A 17,483-nucleotide genomic window follows, 5' to 3' on the forward strand; every position below is an offset into this window, starting at 1 on the left:
GTTGGCTACAGCACCATTAAACCCAGAGTGGAAAAAATAATGAGTGTTTGCCAAAAAGACAAAATTAGCAGGGAAAGCTTCTAAGACAGTATGCAAACAATAGAGTGTGGAAAAGCAATTAAAACACTGAATGTGTTATTTTTCTATTTAAGGCAAAGCACTTAAACAGGTAAATAATGAATAAGCAAGCCAAAAAGAACATAATAAGCAACTGTAATATAAGCACATATTTATATGGCACCTAAACCTTTGTAGTAACTGACTGTGATTGTTAGATTAAATTAAAAGGGAAAATACACAGAACCAACCCCAGAAGGGTCAAATATGAAATATCAGTCAGCAGGCGAAATTCCAGGAAATTCCAACCTCCATAGTTAATAAAGAACTGAACAAAAAGATGAACCTTAGATTGTTCTGTTGAATAAGAAGGCTTAGACATATGAAAATGTATTTTTTGCACAACTGAATTCCAGAAGGTATGTATCTCTAGTGAGTTGGGCTGACCTTCCAAGCTTCAGCTTGGTACATACAAAGTTGTTCCTGTTCAGCACAGGGGCAAAAAAAAAGAGCTTAAAACCTCTTAAGGGTAGTTCCACCAGTCTGTTGCATTATAACTCATTTCACAATGTAAGAGTACTGGCCAAAAGTCATTATTAACCTAATCATTTGCTATTTAGGTATGTATATAAATAGCAGTTAATGCATGCCTAGGTTGTAATGCATGTAGGAGTCCAGCAAGGGCAATGGGTGGAAGCAGAAACTGTTCAACTGAATGAGATGCAATATCCCGAGTTTTCTCATTCAACATATTAGTAAGTGTCAGCACTCTTCAGCCTGTCAAACAAGCACAGTCCTATCAGAATTATGTCTTCAAATGACGCAAAGTAACATCACACATAATAAGTACCTTGATCTGTCATTTCTTTCAGGACCAGACATATTTTTTGGAACTGCAATAAGCCAATTACAACATAAATTGATTCTTTGTAACTTTCATTCATCTCCTCTTAATGCCTTCAATTTCTATTGTATTTTTAATAGCTAAGAGCAAATTCATAGCCAAAGAAGAGCAAATCAGCTTCAAAGACTGTGCTGAAGCTTTCAAATCTGGACTGACAACAAGTGGAATCTACACTTTAACAGTTTCAAACACTGCACAAGAGAAGAAGGTAGGATGACTGTAAAGAGTTACCTAGCCATACTGCATGTTAAAGGTTATTTGATTGGGCAAATATGCAATTTTAAAGGCTAGTTATTAGTGAAGTTTACTACTTACCAGGTTTTTTTATAAGCTTTTAATCACTCCTAGATCTGAGTATCTTACAGGAAGAAAAAAGTCCTTCAGGTGAAATCTTGTCTCAGTTGAAATGAAATGAAATTTTGTTGTGTGCTTCGTCATGTCAGAATTTAATTCTTTTCTCCACATAATTAAAGTAATTAAATCAATAAAGTAGTGTAATTTCATTATAAAATCTGTAACTCCAACAGAGTTGCTCTGCATGATCAGCAGACTCCTGTCTCCTTTAATTTCTTAGTTCCTTCATATGCCCAAGGGGGTCTTTAGGTGGCAAAAGGAGGTAAAGTCAGGGGCATGGAAATCTCATGGATTTATACTCATGGAAGCAATCTAGTAGTACTGGACTCATGTATGGGTTTCAGTTCTTGTATCACAGAGTTTTAAGGACATTTGTGTAACAAGTAGATTAACAATTAGACACTGTCTAACAGAGAGGACTTTTCTGGGAAATACTGCCCTGGAAAATACTGCTACTGATTCATATAAAAGGTGAGTTTGCAAGGGTTCACTAGATCAGTTTAAATTCCTCTATGGATATTTTTCCCCCTATGTATTTAACTGAAATGAACTTCAATGTCAATTTAAGTTGAAGCAGTATGCCATACCTCTGTAGAAAAGACCTTGAGCTAAAAAATGGCACTCATTGGATGATACATTGGATGCCTGACAGAGATGCTCCATCTATAGAAGTAAATAAAATGATAAAGCATTGGAGAGTATAATTTAGTTGAAACAATCAGTAGGATCTGAAAGGGAAAAAAGTCCCAGGTTGATTGTGAGTATAAAGAACCAAAAACCTGGAGCAAGCATTCAGAGAAGTGGGGCTCTCATGATAAAGGCATGGCAGGCTGAGGAGGCTAAGGGACATATGAATATAAAAAAATGCTTAATATATTTCTTAGAAAAATATGAAATAATTTTTTAATGTTTTTATTTCCTAATTTCTACTGTAGATATTTTCTTTAGACAAAAATCGAAATATTTTACAGAATTCCTAAGGTTCTACTCTATTGCATTAGAAAAACTAACAGAGAATGTAAAAAAGCAGTGGAAAAAGAGGTGCAATGTGGAAAAGGAATTGGTAAAGCTCTGACAGAGAAAGCATTTTTTTTCCCAAGCAAAGGTTTAGAAATGAAGTTCACTGGTGACTAGACTTTGAAGTGCCAGAACTTCATTTTGCCCAAGCCAGACTGTGATTTTTACACTTAAAAAGCTCTCAGCTAAAGGAAATAAGCAATTTGTTTGGGTAAGATCTATAAAATACAGATAAAACCTGTAATTTTTTGTAGATATAATCCAGAGAAATTATTTGCAATCTGCTTCTCTGGGAAAAAACCCCAAATAACCAACAAAAAACCAGCTGTCTTTCCTTCAGAATAATCTAGTCTAAAAACATCAATTTCACAGGAAAATGAGTTACATAAGATGCAATGAAATGTTTTATTGTACATGAAGCTGAAAGGCATTTAAATAGCATAGATATCTAGAATCACAATTTAAAAAACTAAAGGAGATGAAAGCTACTGCATCTCCAAAGCAATGAAATGCAGCAGTCTGTTAGCAACTCAGGAATTACATTCCTTGGATCTCTTACTATGACTTGTCTCAAGCTTTAATCTTTGGTTTTAATTTTACTGTCAAATATCGTATACAGAGCATGCATATTTTCTAAAAGCAGACACAAGTGCATGACATATTACAGAATAAAAATTTGTCATAAACTTAAACACTTTGCATTTTCAAAAGTACAAATTTCCTAGACTATAAAACATTAAATCCCTTACATTTGAATATGGAGGCTTTAAATGCTTAATGCAAACATCCATTTTGGCAATTTACTAAGTTAAAAAAAAAGTAGTTAAAACATAAAAATTTCACTTAGTATTAAATCAGTCATTTAATAATATTAAAGAATTAAAATCTTATTCTGTCCATTTCAGATAGAAAAAGACAGGGAAGGTTTTACTTACCGCATGACATTGAAAATAAGAGACTAAAAAGTTTTAACCTGATGCTGATTTTTTATACAAATATAAATGCATAAGAGGAGTTGTCAAGGGAAGTGAAGGTTAGGGACAATCAACATGTTACACCATTTTCAACTGTTTATGATGTGGATAGCTACTCAGACCAGGAAACAGAGTGACCTTTTTTATTTGCCAAAAGTGCTGCACTGCTGTTTATGTTTTTGTCTTTTCCTCTTGTAACACCTTCTGACCCAACAGGCTTATAAACAACTTCTGTGTAATCTGTAACCAATCCCACATTACTAATTTGTCTCCCATCATAATCCAAAACTAAGGAATTGCATATGACTACTGAGAGGAAAACAATTATTTAATTCCATTAATATTTTCAAACTTTCCTGTTCTGCAACCAGACAAAAGCTAATTCCTTTTAAAAACACTGAGGAAAACAGCAAAAGACTGCTGACACGAGGAAAAAGGGCAGAGGCAAAACTATGAAAACGCAATAGTTTAATGCTTACAGCAACCTCATGAACCAATTAGACTGTAGTTCTTATCTAGTCACATCTTTAGGAGATAGAGATAGCAGAATACAAAAATCATTGGACATAATGACTCCAAAGTGTTTGGACAACAGCTGAAAGTGATGCAAAGGGTCACTGCAAAGATGTGGAAATTGCACTTGCTTTGCTATAAAAACTGCTCTGGCTCTTCATCCTGATAACTCAGCCTGAGCCTTACCATTCCCAAAGTAGGTCTGAAAACACTTATACCCCAAATGCCCTCTTACAGTGCTACAGCTGCTGGAACTGTAACTACTGAAGCACTCCACAAGATACATCAAATACTCCCTGTTCCAATTCGTTGTAACTTGAGAGGCTAATCTCTTTATTCTTTTTGGCATCTGTTTGAAGACTCCTGCTGCCTGCCTAATCTTGGTATCTATTTTTATTAGTTTTATGAAATGTTTCATATCTTTCTTTTGAATATAAAACCTAGAATAGGTTGAAAGGTCAGAAGAGTTCTCTTCTAGTAGTGGTGTTAAAAGAAAGACTTAGAGTTGATTGACATGAATTTTTTTGGTGTGGAAAAATTATACTCCCAAATTTATGTAAACTTCTAAAAATTGTTACTGGTAAGAAAAATCTACATGAGGTTTTTATGGTCATCTCTTCAATTTCTCGTTATGTTTTTCAGTTCCTAGTGAGTTGCTTTTTCCTTTGGGAACTAATTTTCAGTACCCCAGCATTTATCTCAAAGAATCTAAAGTGTCTATTAAAGCTAGTTGTCTTACCACTCACTTAAAAAGTGGATACTATCTGTAACAGAAATATATTATGATAGCCATTCAGTCATTCACTATTTATGTTTTAATCTCATTAGAACAAAATAAAGAGCTATTTAAAAGTATTTATTTTTTCAAAGTATTAATTCCAACTAAATTGAAGTTCGGTCAACAGGCATAAAAGAAATTACACATAACATTCAGAAACTAACAACTAACAACTACAGTAGCAATATCAGACTGAACCCACAGCTCAAATAAATTAATACATGGCCTCCCACTGTACATAGCTGGAAACTACATATTTCAGAGAAAGGTGAAGCAGTTCTATTGTCCATCTGGCTGCTTATACTGTTCTTTTAAGTGGGGTGAAGCTTCAGAGTCAACAACTCTATCTACAACTAGTGATATTTGATCATTGTTAAATCAGCTTTTTAACTTGTATTGATGCTTAAAAAAACTATTTGCATCTGCTTTGGCCCATTCTTATTATCCCTCTTCATAGTCCTCTGCAGAAATTAGTTTTCACATATACATTACACATCATGAGTTAGCCTTCTAAAACAGATTTATCTTCTCTTACAATACCTTATCTTCAGCCTTTCCTTTGAAGGGAATTTTTATTTTAACTAAATTAATTTATCGGCACATTTTTATCAGTACATTTTTACCAGTCATTTAATACAGATGTTAGTAAAGCCAAACAAAAAACAGACTTTGAGGTGTAAGGAATTACATACATCAGTACAAACTGACGTTTCAATTAAATTCCATTCACAATACATACTTTAAAAGGTATCCAATTTTTATCTAACTTATCCAACTTTTTTCCTTATTTATTTTATCTTCCCTAAAAATCTCCAACTGAACATCTTATGATTTTCTGATTTTGAACAGAGTCTACTGCAAGCTTAAAGCACAGTATCTGCTTTGGATTTCCCATGTGCAACAGCCTTTTGAAACACTAATATATTTGATATTTCAGCTGTTACAATTTTGTTTCCTTTCAAAGGTCTGATGCCTTTCAACAGTATATATGACGCTGCTTGAACTGTAAATATTCTGATCTATATAAATATATAGATGTGAGTGCATAACATACATACAATATACATATCCTATAAGAGTGAACGAAATTGAAAACTTAGTAAGAAGCACACTTTATTTCCCCAAATGACACACACAACCCTACCACAGTACAGAAGGAAACTGGCTTCACTGCAGTCATACTTTTTCAAGGAATTTCCAGGATGTCTAACAGTTCAAAGAGGTCAAATCTCCTAACTGCTAACACTGATAAGACAGTCTCCTATAGAAGAGGATGAAAAAGACATTAGAGCTTTAGTGCCACCCAGTCATGATTTGGGGCAATTATAGGCATATTGTGATAACCAGCAGTTAGGCAAGAAGTAAGACTACTGAGGGAATTGTTAAACAATGAAGGAAACATCCAAATTAATAATGAAATACTTGCCTAGTTTCTTTTTAAATTATTTATTTAATTACAGATGAAATATCTTATCAAAGTGGGAGAAGTCAGGTCTTGCCTGTACTACTATAAATGGGAAGACACCACTTACTGGATGAAAGATCTAGCATACAGATAAGAAGTTAATGTAATTCAATACTCAAACTAGAATTCAAAAATTTTCAAAGATGTGAAGTGATTCTGAAGAAGGCTCTGAACTTCAATATCTTGGCAGAAAGTGGTTAAAAAAATTAAACTTCCAAATGAGAAAACATTAACTGAGAATTCTCCAGACAGGAATTCCTGTACAAGAAATTCAATATATTTCTTAAATATAGTATTAGTACTAACATGCAATTTAAAGAGATGCTGACTTCAGTTTGACTTTCGTTGGACTGTCTTACACCAGCTTAGCTCCACTGACTTCACACATCTAGTTATAAGTTCTGTTAGGTTTGGAAAAGCAAAATTAGACGCAACAATTTGAAATCCTTTCTCAGGAAAAATTGAACTAGATTCTCTCATATTCACAAAATTTTATTATTAATTTATCCCCTACTTCTCCCAAACGTCACTCCAAAATTCCAATTAATTTTCAAAATACTTTTTTCCCATCAGCATCTCTGCAGGGATGCACTTATTGGGTATTTGAAAACTGAGTTCAGTGAACTGCTTATTACATGTCAGTCTTTTCAAATTTTTAGCAATAATTTGGTAAATTCAAAGGTGATTTATGAATGTTTGGGAACATTTTATAGTTGTTACTTTTTGCTCAAGCATAGATGTTCATTGTAGTCTGTATAATAACATGGCTTTAAGATACAACTTCCAGATAATACACTTAGATTTAACTTTGTGGTCAGACTATTTGCAAAGGCACTGAACAACTGTGATAATAAAAATATATTTCAGTTTGTTCATGGTCTGAACTTAGCAGTATCTGTGCTCTGAGAAGTCATGGGAAATTTGAATGGATCTCTCACAAAAAAGATGGAGAAATGAAAGGTGCCATTTGTTAAGGTATTCTGTTAAGTGTGATATATACTGAGGAATCCCATTTATTTGTGGACAACCACAACTGATTTGTATGAAAGCTGTGAAAACTTGCATTTTTAGGTTAACTCATATTTTGCACATGACTTGCCACTATATAGAATGATGCAAATGACATGATTTCTGGTTTTGTTTTGCTGTGACTGCATGCACTTAGGCTGTTATATGCTTACTTTGGTAGGCCTACTGTGACATGGAAACTGGTGGAGGAGGTTGGACAGTTATTCAGAAACGAGAAGATGGCAGTGTGGACTTCCACCGGACATGGAAGGAGTATAAGATGGTAAACAGTGTTCTCTAAAGCCTTAATATCAGCTGCTATTATTGTCTGAAATCTAATATGCTAAATTTATATTAATAGCATCCCTAGAATGTAAGCAACCTTAAGAAGTTCTCTTTGTCCTCAGATGCTCATTTTGAAAATGTCAGAATAGTGTAAGTTGTTTGCCTAAGCAGACTTGCAAGTGTGATGTTTGTTTTTAAAGAGAAACCTTACTTTTTTTTAATCAACTGTTCCATCATATGTCTACATTTTTTGAGTTGTTTATATTTGTGTTTCCAGTGGCAACAGTAGGAACTGCTCCAAATCTGCTAAGTAATATTGATTCAGTATTTCAGATTCCTGAGCTTGCCCTTGCTGAAATCAACTTTTTGAAACATTACAGATCAATAATCCCCGTGGACACAGTAAAATTCTTAGTTGACAGGCTGAAAACTATTAAACTTAAAAATTGATAAAGTGATCTTTTCAAACTGAAATGAAAAAAACCCACCCAAACAAAACTATTTAAATATACAACTTGAATTACAGGGATTTGGTGATCCTGCTGGGGAGTACTGGCTGGGAAATGAATTTGTTTCTCAACTGACTAATCAGAAGCGTTATGTTCTTAAAATACAACTGAAAGACTGGGAAGGAAATGAGGCATATTCATTGTATGACCACTTCTCTCTAGCAAGTGAAGAACAAAAATACAGGTAAGCAGAAAAATCAGATCTAATTTTAAAAATATTCTGATAGTAATCTTTCTAAACTGTGTAGATGCATGGCCTTATTTCATACAAATCATGACTATTTTCCAGCTCACTCAGAAAGTAATGTTTTCTTCATTTTTCATCTCTTGCCTAAAGAAATAATTTCTTTTTCCAGAGGAGAAAATGTGTATTTTACTAGTGCATCCTGAGTGAGTATAACACACAAAAGACAAAGATGAGGAGATAGTGTGGAACAAGACAGGATTCATGTGCCAGTATAGTGGGTGACAGTGCACAGTCATTAGGATACTAGGAATCTGTCTGCAGTTGCTATCAAGTCCTGATTCCCTGAACTAAATACATTTCTGGAAGGTGGATGACTAAGATGAATTATACTGCAAGGATTTTCCTCGTCAGTGGCTTCTAGGAACTGTTCTGTTGTCATAAAGAGCACACTGAAGAGAGGTGGCCTTATCCTTCCATGAGCCACTGGCTAAAATTCTCAATAACTCTCCTACCTGTGAAAATGGAGCAAATGTACATTTCACTCATCACCAACTTGTCAATTTAAAGACCAAATTTTAATGGACCTATTATTTATCCTCTAATCCTGTAAAATGTAAAGGTTCACATAAAGAAAAAAATTAAAAATAAATATTTAAGATAAATATTATCATAGTATGATATACTTTAAATAGTATCATAGTATTACACATTTTGAAACAGTACTAGCCACAGCAGAAATATATGGGCATTTCTTAGTTCATTCACCAGGCTCTCTGTAAATGCAATAAATAGTTTGATTTATTATAGAAGAAACTAAACCCTTCACAGTATAACAGATGCTTTCCTACTACATGGTCCATGAAACGTTTCTTTGTAAGAATCTTGCAGATTCATGGAGCTTTGGGTGACTGGACAGAAAAATTTTCTACATTTAGATGATTTTCTCCAAGATCTCTAGCAACTATTTGTTGTAAATAAAGTCAACCTGACACCTGAGAGACCTGATGCTGTTATTTCAATTCAGGTCTTATATGCAAACAAAGCAATTCAAAACTATCAGCATATGTCCCCCACAAAATGTTAGATCTTAATGCCTTGGTAGTATTTAGTTGTCTCAACTCCAAAGTAAATATTTTTTCATCTGGAAACAGTCAGAATCTACAGCAGAGATTTTTTTAAAGTAATGCTTTAAAATACTTAGAAAGGCAACTTTTGTCAAAAGGGGTGATTACCCTTGTCCATTTACAGTATTAAAAGATAATTACTGAAAAGCAAGATGGTAAAAACAACTTTATTACAATACACAACAAATCAAGGAATTAATAATAAAATTGAGCGTTTCAAAGAATGTATTTAACATTATGAAAAAGAAAAAAATCCAAAGAAAGTATTCAGTTAAGAACATCTTCTGTGCCCCATTCCTGGCAATGTTCAAGGCCAGGCTGAATGGGGCTTTGAGCAACCTGATCTAGTGGAAGGTGTCCCTGCCCATGGCAAAGGGGTTGGATCTAGATAATCTTTAAGGTCTTTTCCAATTCAAACAATTCCTTGATTCTGTGACCCATTGCACTAAAAGATCAATAGATCCATTACATAAAAAGATTAATACATTCTGAATGCTGGAAAGATAATGACTTGGGCCGTAAAACTGAAATTTCTTCATATTAAACTGAGATCAGAATAGACTTTCTTTGAATCAGACTTCCTGATCTCAAAGCTATGAAGTCAAACCAGGTTGCTCACAGTTTTTCATTTGGGTCTTGATAACCTCCCAAGGTTACAACCTACTTGTCGTTCCTCATGGTAGAAAGCTTTCCTGATATGCATATCTCATTCCAATTTCCATCCTCATATTCTGTTATACTAAACTGTACCTTTAACAATTTATTGTTAATCACAAATAAATAATACTATGCTTATAATAGACTTCAGATGATATTTGAAGACCCAGCCTAGGCTCACGCCTTATACTTGTAACTTTTAATATAATTTATATTAGAAATTGGCTTACATAATTTTGAACTCATCTTAAGAAAAAACAGTAATTTTTTTAAAGATATTTTAAAGAAAATCTGTAATGAACTGATCTTTTGAAGCCTAAATGAATAAAAATTAATTAATTATATTTTAAAATAGGAAATATAAAATGGATTAAAATAATCTGTTTAACTACCAAAGACAATTTCTGACATAAGCAGAGAATTATATGCAAGATGAAGACTGATTGGGGGACAAGTTAATTCTCCTCAGACAATAAGATTTCCTCTTTAAACAAATAGAATACCTCTGAGAAGCATGAGCTATTTGATACAGAAATGCAATCACCCAAAAGATATTGTGGGAGCAGAGGGTTCAAGTACTTCCAATTCAAGGTAACACAGGAATAGCTGTGTAATTGTCCTGCCCAGTTCAGTGCCCTGTGTCTCTCCTCACTGAGAGTGCATTGGCACCCATGCAAGCAGAACCCAACAGCAGCAGCCTCACTGAAAGCTTACCTTGCCAGGGAATTGAAGCAAACTGAAATACTTGTGAAGAACTAACGCTAAAAATTATGAATGATGTGAAAAGGATAAGTAACTAGGAAAATGGAAAGGGAAATATTGAGAAACTTCTAAAATATCATTTACTAGCTCAGAATTAATACTCTTGTAAGGCTGTCATCTCATATATGTGGGGTTGTAATGCTAAATTGCTGTGTTGTACTAACAGCAAAATAGGAATCAAATAAGTTTTGATTTAAACTGTAATAAAATTTTGTAATAAAAATTATTGCATGTACTGTTGCATTGAAGTACAAAAATGGAAGCACTTTCAGTATTAATTAATACATGATCTGCATGAAAAATCCTTGAAGTTACTACCTACTTGCTCTATTTTCTTCTAATATGACACGAACAAACACATGTTCATTAGAATATTGTGCTGACAATTTCTGTTGATTTGAAAACATTGTACTGAAAAACAGCTTACAGCAGCACATTGGCCAGAAGAGAATGAAACAATTTGAACAGGATATTTATTGCAAATTATTCCATCATTATTTTGCAGACATCTTCCATCAACTTCCACGTAATAATTGTTTTTCCATTTTTCACTTTTACAGGATTTACCTTAAAGGACTTACTGGGACAGCAGGCAAAATAAGTAGTATAAGCCAACCAGGAAATGATTTTAGCACAAAGGATGCAGACAATGACAAATGTATTTGCAAATGTTCACAAATGCTAACAGGAGGTACGAATGTTTTTATGTTTCTCAGTCTTCCTATTTTTATTGGCACTGAAATTGTCTACCAGATAAATAATTTTGACTTAGTAAATTTTGATTATTAAAAAAGTAAAAAACTTACAGATAGAAATACTAGTATGGTGACTCTAGATGAAGTATTTTACCATTTGATGAAAGTTAGAGTTTCATTTTAACTGGAGGGAAAATAAGTCCCTGAAGTTTGGGTACAAGAAAGTCGTTAATTGTGGAACTAATCAGAGACACAGCAGATTCCTCTTCCAAGGAATGAGGTACATTCAGAGATCAAAATACAACTCTCTGCAAAAATCCTCTTTCAGAGATACAGCTGTCAGTGAAATGGCCTGATTTTTTAGGCATAAGCCGTTTCCCTAACTACCCAAGAGGAAAAACCCCCAATAGCTGCTGCGTGCTGCAAGTGCCACAGAAGGGTACAAGAATTTAATTCCTTATTTCAATATAGTTATGAAGTGGTAAAGATACACCTCAGATATATCTACATTTTTCTAATGTTTTTTCACTAGTTATATTTGAGTTCTAGGTGGTATTTTTATCTTCAGCTACACAAGTAATTCCATATAATGTGTTCATCTAGAATTCCACATTCTGAAATGTAAACAAGTGCTTTGTAAATTTGGCTTCTCTTCATGTTATCTCTTAAGCAATTGTTCATTTCCCTATAGCACAAGCTCCAAGAAAAAAAGACGGCTTCAGTTTATCCAAAAGGATAGTTGGAATACTGCCCTGCAAAACAGAACACACACACTATCGCCACCATAACAGAAATATAAAAATATTATTTTATTAATACAAATAATTTTTTTCTTATGACCCATTAAGAAGTCAGGACTATACGGATACAAAGTACTCTTGGGCTGTTTTTTCTCCTTTTCCTTCTTATGATGTTTCAGGAGGTTTTGAACGAAACAGCCCAGAGAACTGAATAATTCCTCTAGAAAGAATTAAGAATTTCACTCACTAAATCTGTGAAAAACAGGAGTCTACGAAAGAGTAGATAAAACCAAAGGCAACTCAGTATCATAACTCAATGTGTTCTGCCCTCAGACTGTCAGAAATGTTTATGTGGATAATGAATTGATTGAACACTTTCTCTTCTCAATTTTCAAATACAATGTACTGCTTAAGATTCAAGAATATGGAGTTGATACACAAATACATTTCTTTCCTCAAGTTTGGGGCAAGTATTTTACATCAACACTTCCAAATCATAAGAACAAATAAACTGGGTTTCGATTCCTTTCTCATTTCCAGACAAAAAGTGACTTTAAATACTATTTTCAGAATTACTTCTGCTGATGTTTGTCTTCTGTCTTGCAGGATGGTGGTTTGACGCATGTGGTCCTTCTAACCTCAATGGAATGTACTATCCATTACGACAGAACAACAACAAGTTTAATGGGATCAAGTGGTACTACTGGAAGGGCTCGGGATACTCTCTCAAAGCTACGACGATGATGATTCGACCAGCAGATTTCTAAATGCTTTGTCATTGTGTGAATTATGTTTTGTATAGTCTTCAAAGACTTATTTTACCAAGCAACTTGTCTCATTTTTTCAAGCCCAGAAACATGCACTAGTGTTCTGAAGGGGTCAGTACAGTACAGTTCCTGAATTGCAATTGTCTTGATCAGCTAAAGCTCGTATTATTCAACCAGACACAATGTCTAAAGCATCGACCTGATATAACAGTGATTTGGCCAAATGACTCAATAAAAAGAACATCCAAGAAACCGTCAGACAACTTCAAGGACTCTGTTTTACTGATCATTTATGTTATGTATGTGTTAGTAAATAACTGGAACTGTGAAAAAACCCTAAAATAGTTTTAGGAATATGCATTTTGCCTCACCACTGAACTTTAAACATTAATATAAAACACTTATCTAGTTCTAGCTTAGTTCTAGCTAGATCAAGAACTATTTATCGTTCTGTGTCATGTGTGCCCTATATGTACATAAAAAAAAACTTTTCTGTAATTAGCTCAATACTATAGTTAGGGAATACATTCTTTTCCCCCATAGTCTCCTAAACAACTTTTTACTCTTATTTGAGGATTTTTTCCAGTAGCCTGTATGACTATGTTTAACAGAGGACAAATAGCATTTAAGTAGTGTGCGTTTATTCTTGGGAAATACCATTTACAAAAGTCATAATTTTTTCAGTCTGTTTCAGTCACTGTCTTTAAATTATAGAAAAGCCCTATGAATTACAATACAGCATGTATTCCTATACATTTTTATGAAGATTGCACTTTTTTTCCTTCCCTTGTCATTTACCTGTAAAATAACTGTCCAGTATTTTGTAAACCGAGACAACGGCATTAACACCAGATGTCCGGTTGTCTGTGACAATCATGTATCACCTGGTGATGTAATATAACTATATGTTTTGTAAAAATAACCTGACTGAAAAACATATGCATGTTCTTTGATACAATTAAAATAATGCTTATGACTTAAGATACAAATTACTACATTTTAAGAACAGGAAGAAAAATAATCTGAAAATTATCTAAGGTCACACTATGTGTTTTTTTCAGTAAGGTTAGGACTTCTCCCTAAAAATTCTCTGTAGGTAGGCCCTCAATGTACACCACAATGTGAATAAATTACTCTACTGGGTGATCTTTCCTTTTTTTTTCTTTTTTCTCCCCTTCATTTTATTACTATATGCTTTAAAATTGCAAATCAGATTGAGAAGATATTTCTTCATACATCACAATAATTTAGTGGAGGTTTTTCTCCAAATTAAGTTTAGTTTTTAATTCTTATGCTTATTCTTTGCCTAATATTTTTGTAAAACTTTGATTTCAGCAGAAGATTGAACTAGTTACAATGCAAGAACTTGACCCAAAACAAAACAAAAATCCCAGACATATTTCTGGAAGCTAGCTTAACAAAAGCTGTTGTAAAGCCAACAAGGTCTAGAAAAAATATTGTACAAGAAGGGGTGAGGGATCTGGGGTTGTTTAGATGGAGGAGGCTAAGGGGGGATCTCATCACTCCCTACAATCACCTGAAAGGAGGTTGTAGTGAGGTGGGGTCTGATCTCTCTTGTACTCTGCTGGCAGTGGCAGGCCCAGAAGAAACGGCCTTAAGATGAGTCATGGCAGATTCAGATTAGATATTAGAAAAAAATTTCAGTGTTACAGTGGTCAGGCACTGGAACAGGTTGCCCAGAGAGGTTGTGGAGTCACTATCCCTAGAGGTGTTCAAGAGGCATCTGGATCTGGTGGGTGACGCTGTTTACAGGTTACAGTGGAAGTGCTGGGTGGACTGTTGGACTGGATGATCCTGTAGGTGTCTGCCAACCTGATGATTCTATGTTTCTATCTTGAAAATAGTAAGTGGTTTTGAGAAAGATTGAAGAAATCTCTCCATTTTAGACTGACAATCATTAAAGCTGCTATCAGAGTACCCCACCACTCACACTACCACCATTCTTCTTAAGTGAAAATGTGTCATCATTGCTAAGTGTAGCAGAGACAAAAAACCATTTCTAATATTACTTCATGATCTGATTTTATATAAACCTAAAGAATGTAAATTAATAGTCACTGTCTGAAGAGTTCCATAAAATAATCTCTATGTATTTGAAATTACTGTTTAGTATTTTATTATTTTTCATAATAAAAACTTGTAAGGATATACACATCCCAAACTAAAAGGAAAAAACTTCCCAAAATTGCTTTCACAAATTTTCAAGAAATGTCTTAGACAGAAGTCTGGAAGAGTCATTACACTAGTAGAGGGGCCACACACACCAACAAGCACCTAGCATACCAAGAGAAGCCTCAAGAGCTGTTGTTTTTCAGCCTGGAGCAGGGAAAGGGAAGGGGAGACCTTAATGGTGCTTGATTGAGGGTATAGGGAGGACAAAGCCAGACCCTCCTTGGAGGTTTTGTGCCATGAGACAAGAGACAGGGACAACTGGCAGTAAATACAATTTGGAATTGGGGAAAGTGAATTTTCCTTTTCATTTTCATTTATTCATTTATTGGCAGAAGGGTGGATTGGACAAGTCCCTTGGAGCACAGTGTTGAATTAGACAACCTTCAGAAGTCCCTGCTAATCTAAAATGCTTTATGATTCTATGAAATTTAATAGAAATGCTGAGTCTACTTACTGCATTTCCTGTGTTGGTACATTTAATCAGACAACTACAGAAAATACTCCCAATATTTGAGACAATAAGCATATCCACACCAATAATACAAGGAAAGAGAAAAAAAAGCCAACAAAACAAACAAACAAAAATCCTCCAAAATGTTCTTAAAAACCATGATGGCATCTGAATGCTCAGTCTAACAAAGAAAAGGGGTGCTAACTTCTGGTTGACAATAACTTTCTTTATTTTAGTAAGGAAAACCCTGTATGACTAAAATAATTTAATATTGCATGGCTAGTTTTTATTTGTTGAATAAAAAAGTTTATAGAATTGGAGGCTGATGACTGTTCTAAAATGTTAGGGGAATGTGTCTTTAAATGACATTTCATCTAAAGAAGACTGCATGGCTTGAGCACCAAAGACCAAAGTGAAGCAACAGGAGGACATGTCAGAAGGAAGGCAATAATAGGAAGCAGAAGGCTGCAAAAACTACTTTTGACTTGGTACAAACAAGTAAAAACATAACAGCAAGGTCACCCCTACTTTTAATTCCTTCCTGTAATCAAATAAACAGTATGTGAAACTAGAATGTATTTCCATTTTCTCTAAGCACTTTGTAGGAAGCAGGAAAGAAACAAGAAAAAAAAAAGACAAATAAAACCACATGAATAAATTTTTGCTCAAATAATAATCGCAGCTGGAAAAAAATTAAGGTATCTGTTACAGTAAGAAATTAGAGTGACTAAACAAGAAATGGTAGTGGAAATATTGCCCTGGGCTTCAACTTTGTTCCTTTGCAAGAACTGCACATTGCAAAAAGAAGTGATTCAGGTTCTTAGCACAACCCTAACCTCCCTTAATTTCACATTCTCACCATCTCTCAAATTCTCCTTACTTGGGCTTCAGGAATGAAATCTCTAAAGGGAATCTCAAAAAAAACCCCAGGAGGAATCACCTCTAAAGAATGCTACGTACATTGTTACTGATAGCATACTTTGTTGTTAATCAAGGTAGTCTGAAAAGAAACAGAAAACTCAAAGCAACTTAATATGAAATTCAGTGCAGATTTTTTCATTGAAATATAGAAAAGGAGAAAAAAGAGAACATGCTTCTTATTTATTTTTCACATTAAGGTTTACCATTCTTACTGTATTTGCTATATAAAACAATCTATTTTCCCATTTTATAAAAAATATGAACTTATAATGGATAATTAATTTCTTTAAGGGTTATTTGAGATGAACTGCTACAGTTTCCCTAAGCTTTGAGAACATACACCTTACAATCATGAAATAAATAATACATATAATAAATAATACATTTCAATGTTGGATATGAAAATTTACATAAGTTCTAGATTTAGAAAGAATGCTAAATGTAAGTTCTTAACAGTTAATAAAATTACAGTAAAAATAATTTTCATACCCCATTAACTGAACTTTCTTCAAAGCTGGTATGAAACTTTGAAAAACAAATTGCAGAAACTAATTTAGCAGAGGGAAAATTATTGGAATGATTGACTAGTAACCAGCTAGACTTCTACTTGTTTTAAAACCAAAGTAAGAGTCCCGTTTCATCAATTACAACACATGAAGTGCACTGAGGTCTACACAGATACATCATGCCCCTGCATACCCACTTGTGCACTAGTTCCCAATTCAGTACTTGAGAATGATTATTAGAGGCAGGAAAAATGCTTCATTTTTTCCTACTTAGCAGTTCTAGAAGACCACAGTAATTTTCCACTGCCCAAGTAATTTCTGGGCCAAAAAAACTGAGTCCCTGACCTGCAAATCTTTCCATTTGGCAATACCATGCCTCTCCAGTTTGCACACAGGTACAAATAGAAATAAAATTAAAGTACATTTATATTTCAGTAAGATGCTGGTTTATTCAGGTGTTAATTGGTGAATCAACATTTTGTATTCTCCACATGTACCAAAGTTTTTGCACACACTTCAAAAAGTATTGGATGAAGAAGAATATAACTCCTTACCGTATCTGCTTAAAAAAAAATTTTTTTCTAGTAGGCTTCCTTATTCACTAAACCTATTTAGA

At 34.0% G+C, this 17,483-nt stretch overlaps 2 protein-coding genes across 3 annotated transcripts in view; one reads left to right on the forward strand and one right to left on the reverse strand.

Moving 5' to 3' along the window:
* The window catches only part of ANGPT2 (angiopoietin 2), a 41,615-nt gene extending 27,673 nt beyond the window's left edge, over nucleotides 1-13,942 (forward strand). For both annotated transcript variants that reach the window (XM_064707607.1, XM_064707606.1), the window contains 5 exons: nucleotides 1,042-1,169; nucleotides 7,252-7,353; nucleotides 7,882-8,048; nucleotides 11,155-11,285; nucleotides 12,636-13,942. In XM_064707607.1, the coding sequence (XP_064563677.1) occupies nucleotides 1,042-1,169; nucleotides 7,252-7,353; nucleotides 7,882-8,048; nucleotides 11,155-11,285; nucleotides 12,636-12,796 (689 nt within the window). In that variant the 3' untranslated portion in view covers nucleotides 12,797-13,942. The remainder of the gene's footprint in view (nucleotides 1-1,041; nucleotides 1,170-7,251; nucleotides 7,354-7,881; nucleotides 8,049-11,154; nucleotides 11,286-12,635) is intronic.
* The window catches only part of MCPH1 (microcephalin 1), a 122,324-nt gene that overhangs the window by 62,681 nt on the left and 42,160 nt on the right, over nucleotides 1-17,483 (reverse strand). The gene's annotated exons all lie outside the window — the stretch shown is intronic.

The sequence above is a fragment of the Zonotrichia leucophrys genome, chromosome 3, assembly GCF_028769735.1.
Source record: "Zonotrichia leucophrys gambelii isolate GWCS_2022_RI chromosome 3, RI_Zleu_2.0, whole genome shotgun sequence".
Lineage (NCBI taxonomy): Eukaryota > Metazoa > Chordata > Aves > Passeriformes > Passerellidae > Zonotrichia > Zonotrichia leucophrys.